Raw genomic sequence first — 9753 nt, 5'->3', positions numbered from 1 at the left:
AAATTCAACAACCTTTTATTTTTTCCCCATTTTGAATCTTTCACAATCAAAAATGAGTGTTTTTGTAACCATTTTGCATATCCACATGAAGTATAGCAGTACATAATCACTTCTGGACAAGCCTTATTCTGTTCTTGTTTTTTTTTTTGTTTTTTTTTGTTTTTTTCCATTTTTGGAAAGCCTTTCGGCAAACAACAAAGGTTATACGGTAACACAGAGTACAAATGGTAACTGGGGGAAAGGGCAGCATGGGTAAATACACAGCACAACCAGGAAGAGCATAGAGCAAAATGACACACAACAGGATGACAGAAAAATACACAAAATAGTCAAAATAATAACCAAATATAATAGAAAATAACAATATTAATAAAATAATAATAAAATAATGACAGCAGTATACAAGAGATAGACAACTTTACATTTATACATAGTGGCCAGAGGCAGGCACCAGGAAGTGAAACAGTTAAACTTGTACAGACTGTATGATCTAGCTAAAACAACTCAGTGCGGAGGTGAGTGGGATCGTTAAGACATCGGTCAAAGTGGGGACGAGGGACAACACAATAAAGAGGCACCTTATGAAAAGAGAGCAGCTTTGCTGGTTTGGAGAGCCATTTTGTCTATTAGACAGACCATTTTTGTCTGGAAATGAAGATGTATTGATTTTGTCAAACGGCTGGCAAACAAAGCTTTCCTTGTGCTTGTCAGGTTTTGCCAACAGCAATGTGTGACTGCCTAGCCTTGACTGATATGCGTATAACTGGCCTTGACTGTTCTGACAGCTCTGAGTGAGCTCAGATCACTAGACTGAGGCCCCCGATCTGATTCATAACTCTGAAAAAAGGTGTACTTTTTTTTGTACAAGTTGTGGCTCATACTTTCAGTTAAAAGAAAATCTTTGAGGCATTTTCTAGACAAAAGGGGACTGTACAAGGTGTCTCAACAAGAACAAACTTTAAAGTCTATGACTTTCGCATCCCACTTGCTTTATTTTTTGTTGTTTTTGCCACATTTTTCTTCTTAAAATATATATTCCATATATGCAAATTTATATGTCACAGTAATATACAATCTAAGTGCTTCAGAAGTGAAGGGGACTCGTGTGCAGATGGTAAGAGGGTGAAAAGGTACAGATGTGTTCAGAGGGAGGAAGAATGTAACTCTTAGCCAAAAAGGGAGACGCTAGAGGAAGGAGGTGTATTCTTTGGTCAAAGGAATGTTCCCATAATGCCACAATAAATGCTGGCCAGCCACCAAGGCAGTTTACAGTAATGAATAATTGACTAATGTTTCAATTCTCCACAAGGGAAATATCCCAGACTCCAGCTCTGGAGAGTTTCATTCTGTTCCCTCCCTCGTTTAGTGATCTATTATTTCAATTGGAGGGAAAGGTGGGAGGTAGGAGTAAAGAGAGTAAAGGGATGGGGAGCAGGTGACACAGTGAAACTTTATGGTGAAATCACATCCTAATAACAGTTCACACAGATCACTGGCTTCTTCTCTGTCTTGTAAGGTGGTGATGTGAATCAAAGTTGTCATTGTCTGTCTGTTGTAGACAACAACAAGGTGACAGGAAAATGCTCAGGTAGTCCCCACTTGTCCTTAATCTCGCCTCTTATTGCGCCCACCCCTGCTGCTGCTGGACCCCCTCTTCCCTCCGTCCTTTTTAGCCTCTGCCCTCTCACTCATCTGAGGCTCCGCATACTCAGTCTCATTCTCCACTTCTTTGCTCTCCCCATTTACCTGGGTGCTGTGGGGATTGCTGGGTAGAGCTAAGTAAGGGTGCTGAGGCAAATTGGGAGAGGGGGACATGGAGGTGTTGACCGGTCCCTCCCCTTGCACTCCTGCTGCCCCATTGGACAGAGCTCTGTACTTGAGGCGGAGCTTGTGGGGCAGGGCAGTGGCTTTGACCTCAGCTTGGAACTCGCAGTGTGAACCGGCAGCTCCCACCGCCTTCTGGTGGTAGCTGCTGATGTCTGAGGAGGACGAGGAGGGGGACTCATCATCTGTGGAGCCCTCCTTATCAGAGCTACGAGGGTCCCCATCACTGGATGAGGTGTCTTTAGTAGAAGAGCTCTCTTGGTAGAAACCGTCGGCTTGGGGGCCTCCCTCGTAGGTGAGCACCGGAGGCTCTTCATCCAGTGTGTTGAGGTAGCTGTTGTGCTGTGGGAAGGAGGACTTGCCCTCCTCACTGTTATGGATCAGGTCTGGGGCGAAGGGGTTCTGGTGGCTTTCTGCATGCTGAGGACTGCCCTCCTGACCTTGGTGGCTGTAGTGTCCATGATGGTTCTCATGGTGTTGTTGGGTGTTGGTACTGTACCTTTGCTGCAGCTCTTGTGTTGATTCAGCATGACCATTAGTGTATTCATACTGAGGTGAGTCAATGGTCTTTGTCCTCTCTAGCTTCTCAGCGACCTCTTTGATGGTCACTGAGCAGTCAGAGAACATGGATGCTGACGTGTGCTGGTCTTGCTTCAGTGACCTGCTCTGTTGGGACTGCTGGTCCTCTGGCCTCTGGTTCTCCATGGGGTAACAGCCGCTGCTGGAGCGATACAAGATGACGCTCCTCTGTGCAGCAGTGGCCTTAGGAGTCGTACTGGATGCCTCTATGTGGCACTGCTGCTGTTGGTGCTGGTAGTCCATGGCACTTTCAGCCAATGGGGTGTTCTGCTGGTGAGGAGAAACCAGAGCAGTGTGGCTGGCATGGTAAGCCCCACTTGGCATACCATTGGACATCCCATTAGCAATGGGAATCCCATTGCTTTCCAGTCTGGCCATCTCCATACTTGAGGGCTCCTTCTTTATGCTGTAGCCCATGGGTTCTGGGCTGTCTCTTGAGGAGCCATCAGACATGTCAGAGACGGAGCCCCGGGGAGAGTAACTGTGGAGCATATTGTGGCGGTCGCCACGGCTCGACTGTTCAGTTTCAGATGAGTCAGAGTTCAGCATCACCTGGGATGCGCTGGAGTAGCCGCTGCTTGAGAGGTAGGCGCTATTTGGGGTGCCATTGGTGCTGCTCCCATTGCTACTAGCGTTGGCAGCAGCAGCACTGTTGGAGATCTGTTGACTTTTCTCCATGTAGGAGGATGTGCTGATGAGGCCAAAGCGCAACTTCAGCTGAAGGAGCTCAGTTTTTAGACGAACGTTCTCCTCATTTAGCGCCATGACCCGGTTCTCGAGCACCATGTCATTAAGGCGACGCTTTTCTCGTGAGCGCTTGGCTGCCTCATTGTTCTTCCTTCGTTTTTCCCAATAGCAGGCATCTTTCTTCTCATCAGAAATAAACTCTCGCTTGCGACGGCAGGTCACAGTAGGCTTGGTACCTTTAGCCTGGCGGCTGATCCGCACTCCACCTTCAGGAACAGGGGATGGGAGGCTCCCGCTGTAGTTAGAATAATTGTCTACCTCCATAGCATTTTTGTTGCTGGTGGATGGGATGTGTATACTCAGGCTTTCCATTTTTTCCCAGCTGGGGGCCAGAGTGTAACTCTAGCAAAGGGCAAAGGGGGAAAGGGAAAAGATGTAAAACTATATGAGCCTTCTGCTTTTTTACTTAGGAGTTTGACCTATGTTGCAGGATCCGCAAAAACTTCTTGATGAGGTATTTGAGCTCCTCGAAGGGATAGCCTCATTGATTTCTGTTGCTGATCTTTCAAGATTAAAACGTTCAAGTGTCAAAATTAGCCAAGAAGATTAAAAAGAGGTGGAACTCCACAAAAACCTCAGACATTGAACTAGTGTTCTAAACGAGGAATCTATAAAAAGAAACAAGTTCGTATTTTGAGCAAAGAGTCTTCCAGCTGTCTTGGCAAACAGTTCAAAGCAGTCTCTTGAGTCTCACTGGGGGTGATTTTGAGTTTATCGACGTCTTCCTCGATGTTCAGCAGAGTTTTTATGCCTGTCAGGCCGTTGCCCTGCTTCTCTCAGTGTCTCACAGAGGATGTAGGTCAGTCCGTCTACTTCGGTGCTCCCTGAGGATCCAGCTTCAGTAATGCTGTTTGCTGACCACTAACTGGGTTAGGGAGACAAGGAGAGAGAGGGTGGGAAAGAGAGGGAGAGAGAGAGATTTATAAAACCATTGTAGTTTATTGTGTCATACACACACACACACACAAACACACACACACACATAACATTTCAGTAGATCAAAGTTTTAATGCGTGTCCCTTGAGTGTAATCTCTAAGGCTTGAGATCAATACACAGTCTGTTTATTGCAGTTGAACCTGTGCCAGAAATCTATGACATTACCGCCACAGTTACGTGATGTTTGTCTTTGCCTTTGTTTCCTTGGCTTCACAGAGAACAGGAGGGCGGACGCAGAGTCTGAGTAGCAGCACACAAGAGTACACAGGGCTGTAGCTGGGACTTAACATACTGTACAGTATGTGCTGCTGCTGCTGCTGCTGCCACTGCAGAGCTCTTGCGTAAGACAGGACGATCACGTAACGAGGAGCAGGCTGACCTGGTGCCGGCTCTGCAGACTGACAGATAAAGGGCTGAGGGAGACAGGGAATGGACGGGGATGCACTTGATGTATTTCAATACTCTATGTATAATGCTGTACTTATAGTATAAGTACTGTGTATTTAGAATTTATGCTTTTAGATTTTATTTCATAAAATGCATTACGGACGAAAATCAGAGCTGTGAATACTGGACAAGACTGAAGAGTCTTAATTAATCTTAATCTTAATCTTAATCTAATGGGAATAGATATACATTTGTGTTGGGCTGCACGTGTGTGTGTGTGTATGGGGGAGGGGGGCTCCCTGTCACAGGCAGTGTCTCAGTTTCTCTGGAAGCCGTCACACTGTCTGAAATTACACAACACCACAAGCTGCTGCACTTCCCTATGCAGTGTTGACATCGTGGCTTTACAGGAAGCCTTGCCCACCCAGCATGACTTGCGCCATGAAGTTAACAACAATGCTGAATGCAGCACGGACGGATGTTGCCGGCAGTCCAGCGTTATGTAATAAGTAGATCTGCTCTTGTTTTAGGCTTGATTCCTCTAGTTCCCTCACTGCACAGCATTACACAGTCAATATGCAGCAATTAATAACACATCATTACACTGAGCCCTGGAGTCCAATACAAACAGGAAAACATCTTTTATGACACACACACACAGAGAAAGACATACACACACACAAATGGAATGTAATAATCTAGGTCACTGTGCCTGTGGGTAACAATGACTCCTCTGGAGTCGCTTTTCATTCGCAACGCTGGGACTAAAAGTAGCATAAATATGAACTTTTATCGTCATCACATGCCTCATCTTTCCCATTGCCACTACTTTTTCAGGGAACCCAGTTTCTATTTAAATACTGGAAACTGGAGTCAGTGAAGCTCAATTACAGTTTGGTGGACACAAAGCTGTTTAAAGGAATTTAACTCGAAACCTACCAGTCTCACCGCAGTCCACTTACTCTGGTTTTTTAATTGTCAAGAAACTTTTGTACAGACTTATGAAGCTTAAATGTTGAAACAAGTACAAACCCATATTTATGTGAACTCAAGAATTTGAGTTGTGCAATTGAAGCAGCTGGGAGTGGATACATGCAGACTATTTCCTGCATCTCTTTCACTCTTACCTCAAAAAACACTGAGAAAAATATTCATATTTATTTAGTATATTGGTAATACCATATCGGTCTTACTGTATGTTCTATATCAGAAAGCAGACCTGAACAAAGACTGCACAACAACTGCTACCATTACTGAAACTGTGATGGCGAGGAGGCAAGAAACACACTCACGTCCCAAAGAGAGTAGAGCAAAAGTGGTTGAGTTGAACCAAACTGATGCACATCAACTTTTTTAATTATGCTGCGGTGCACTGTTCCCATATCACAAACCAGTGACTTCACACCCTCAAGTCAATATCACAAAACTACTTAATCAAATGAGCATCCTCTAAAGACTGCTTACAGCATGTCTCCACTTTCCTCAGAGTCACTGACCCTGTTGCAAGAAACAGGGTGTCTCTGTGAAACAGCTTGACTACTCTCTGAATAATTAACCTTTTATTTACACGTTTGCTATTTTGTAACTCTGGAGCTGAGTCTAGATATGCTGCCGGCTATTCTCCAAACTGAATTTTCCCTTCAGCGCCGTTGTAAAGATTTTACTATCTCTTGTTTGTCTACTTTTTTTTCCTCAAGGAACTGGAGTAAAGCTACGCTGAACAGAAAGGGATTTGGACACAGCTACCAACAGATGTGGAAAAATATAGGGTCAGTCTGCCACAACCCCCCCCCCCATAATTTTCATAAAGACTTTGGGGTGGGTGGGGGGTGGGAAACAAAGGCAGGCGGGAAGGAAGCACGCATACGTCTGCACTGTCCCACTGACCTAGAAACGACGCTAAGCAGTAAACACTCCTCCTGTCTTTGACGGTGCGCCATAAAATAGGTCAGTGGGACTGCAAGGGAGGGAGGGCAGGAGAGGGAAAGAGAGTATTAGAGTGCACTCTAAAAATAGAGCAACAGAAAGAGGTGAGGGAGGGAGGAAGCAGGAGAGGGATGGGGTGAGAAGAGGAATTCAGTTGGTGGAAATGAGAGGAATTTTACCGAATGCGAAGCAGGAAGAATAAAAGAGACAAACTTGAACATGTCATCTGCCTCAAAATCACATTTCGAAAGCACCAGTGATTTTCATGGCACATTAACTCCTGTTCGCTGTAGAAAAAAACCCGACAACACCTCACGCAGCATGCAACAAAATGCATCAGCAGCAGATGAAAAAAACGACGAGATGTGCGAGATGGGGAGATGGCATTGACGTCAGAGCACACACCCATCTCTGCAGCCGAATTCACACATAACAGGCTCTCTCTGAGGACTGCATGGGGAGGGGCTGCTGTTGTTGCTCGTAACGTACGTGCTCTGAATTTCTCTTGTTGTGAAGCAAAGCTTGTGTAACGCATGCATATTACATCGCGGCAGACGCTACAGGTTACTGTAGTGCTGTGAATGGCCTCTGATCTCCCCTTTGACTGTCCTCGCTGTGCATGTTGTGCTCTAAATAAAAGTTAAGGTTAAAGCTAGAAAATAAAGACATACTGGCCATGGCACATTGTGCAATTGACTCTGTGCACAGGCTTATTTTCCATTAAAAATTTATTAATCCGCTGCAGCAACTGTAAGCAGTTTGTTTTCAGTGTTTTCAGCTTTGGGGAAAAAAAAAGCTCTGAGGCAGTTCCCAGGCACTTGATGCTTGGGGAGGAATGCTTCACCTCTGACCTCCTTTAAGGCAAGTTTGAGTAAAACGCATGCCATCCTCTTCCCCTCCTCCATCTTTTAAGTCATCCAACACCACACACGTGGAGGGGCCCCAGCTAGGAGCCTCCATTTTGCCCCACGGCTTTTGTGTCAAGGCACAAAACTAAGAGACAGGAATCCAGACATTCCTGGTCAGTTAGCGAGACCTATGGCCGTGTGTCATTTCCTTCCTTTAAGTAATATGTGACTAAAAGCTGTTCTACCTTAACTAATGATTAGCGACAGTGTTCCACATAAATGCACATTTTTGAGAGAAGGCTACAAATTTGATGAAGAGTGAGTCAAATATTCTGAAATGTACAAATCTACACATGCTTATACATTTGCATAATATTCTGTTTAGTGTTTTGAACCTTACTGGGTCAACTGGTGACATGTGACCTTTCATCATTTTAAGTCTTCATGCAACATGATCATATCTGTACTTACAAGTCAAAGGTTTTAGCTACCTACAGTCAGCAGAGTCACAAAGTAAAATCCCTACATTGATGAATAGACAGTAAGGTCAGAAAACCATGCCAAGTAGCTGTAGTTGCTGCAGTCTGCTTGAATCTGTGGTCTCATATTCCTCAGAGTGGTCAAAGTAGTCCACAGCTTGCCCTGTATATCTCATGCGTCTACTAGCCCAGATACAGGTTTGACCTATATTCAGAGAGCTGGCTGGAACAGAGCAATGCAGCCGGCTCGCAAACCAGACCAGCTGGCAGCAGGCGGACTAAGAGCTCACCAGGACTCTGCCTGCCTTCGCCAGACAGGGGTTTCCATGCATTGCATCACATCCTGCATGCCTAATTTCACAACAAAGTCAAACCAACATCTTGAAGTTTTGTAGCAATCGAGAAAAGTCTCATAGATCTGGTTCAAGTTCACTTCTGCTTTTTCTGCGTTCTCTTGGAGGAGAAAGACTGCAAAGTTAAAAATATCTCGCAGACGTCGAGCAGCTGTGTTACATCACTGACGAAAGCATTTCTAAAATACAACTTCCACCCAGCCCGACCAGCATCTGCTTTAAAAGTGAGGATTTTTGATGTTAATCAGGGAATGAATGATGGGAAGAAGGCGCAGGGTGTGAACGGGAATCAATTACAGGCCTCTCTGTCCCGGGAGAGAGCTGCTGTTTATTGCTTCTCCCTGCTGTGTGCTGGTTATGTCATACCCTCCAACTCCCTCAAAGCCAAGCTCTGTGCTATATTAACACACCTTAGGAGTAAAAAAGAATCACCCAGTGACTCACTTTGAATAAGAATCAGACATTTTGAGACTGTTTTTTTCTCCTTTGAACTTGAACATCTATAAATGTGTTAGTGATGTAACCTGGAAACAGAAGCAAAGGCTTTGCACATCTGGAGAGAAGGAAGTATTATAGATACGTAAGCATGGAAAAAATCTGCTCTTCTCTTTAGTAGATGCCTGCTGCATTACATGTGGCCCCCCAAGATTCTCTGTAACACTCCCATCATTTTTACGCAATATGCAGTGGCTACCTATTATTAAAAAAATTATGATTATGACATTTTTTGCATATAATCTAAATTTTCTCTTTCAACTACCTTTATTGAAAATGTGGCATTTGGGAATATCTTGCATGTAAATTGGTAGTGAAAAAGAAGCCTTGCTTCAGTCCAGTCTGTTTGTGTGAGCTGAACAGCCACAAAGAAGAACTCATATCTCTGCAGCTAAACTGGTGACCTACATAAAAAACATACACATACAGACAGTAGCATGCCACGTGCAGGAGCTAACAGCACACTGTGTGTCTGCATTGACCAGACAACACAGAGCGAGCACGGCAGCTGCCCCCATTCCCTGGAAAATACCACCACCATGAGGGGAAATAACCTCGCCTTGACATTGAGCACATAGCGTAGGATATATCCAACCACGTTTTCCCAGTCCAACTTAATCTTTCCAATCAGTATCGAGGCAAACGAACACAAGAAAACCGGCGATAAAGTAGCACACTAGCCTCGCGAGCGCCGCGTTTACTGTGACAAAAAAACAGCCGCAAACGTCTCAAAGTCACGGGCGCGCGGATCTCCCGAGAGCCGCCATGTGAACAATAACCGGCCATAAGCATCATGTCCTCACCTCAGCACACACAGCCGAAACACCTCTGCGTGAAAGCACACCGAGCCACGCACATATGGAGACACAAACAAAGACAAAAGCCGAAAAGCAGCCGTCCGCGCAGGCATAACATACCTTTCCAAGTCCTGGAGGAGGGGGAACAGATTCAGGCTTCCCCGACACAAAAGCTGTCTCGCTCCCGTTTCCTCCTTTCCCCGTGCTCTTAGAAGAAACCTCCCAAAAAGAAAAAAAGGCTGAAAAGTTTTCTTCTGCCGTTCGTGTCGGTGCTCTGGTGTGTTGCGGTGGTGTCAGTGGGTCGGGTGGATGCTGTCTCTGCCTCTTGGCTCGGGCTGCCTGTGTGTAGTGCGATGCCGGACACTTTGCTCCAGTTTCTCC

General features: G+C 45.3%; 1 protein-coding gene across 1 annotated transcript; it reads right to left on the bottom strand.

The window, feature by feature from the left end:
* Positions 1-9753, bottom strand: nfil3-5 (nuclear factor, interleukin 3 regulated, member 5). The gene is made up of 2 exons (XM_070982663.1): positions 9493-9753; positions 1-4015 (listed from the first exon to the last, which is right to left on the bottom strand). Exon 2 carries the CDS (start codon positions 3460-3462, stop codon positions 1606-1608), a length of 1857 nt encoding a protein of 618 aa, XP_070838764.1. The 5' UTR covers positions 3463-4015; positions 9493-9753; the 3' UTR covers positions 1-1605.

Source organism: Chaetodon trifascialis, chromosome 2 (genome assembly GCF_039877785.1).
Source record: "Chaetodon trifascialis isolate fChaTrf1 chromosome 2, fChaTrf1.hap1, whole genome shotgun sequence".
NCBI classification, from domain to species: Eukaryota; Metazoa; Chordata; class Actinopteri; order Chaetodontiformes; family Chaetodontidae; genus Chaetodon; species Chaetodon trifascialis.
The sequence above is the reverse complement of the archived record's forward strand: the minus strand, read 5'-3'. Positions and strand labels throughout refer to the sequence as shown.

What these genes read in the sequence shown, in the direction of transcription:
- nfil3-5 (XM_070982663.1), bottom strand. Translation starts at nt 3,462, where the DNA reads ATGGAAAGCCTGAGTATACACATCCCATCCACCAGCAACAAAAATGCT.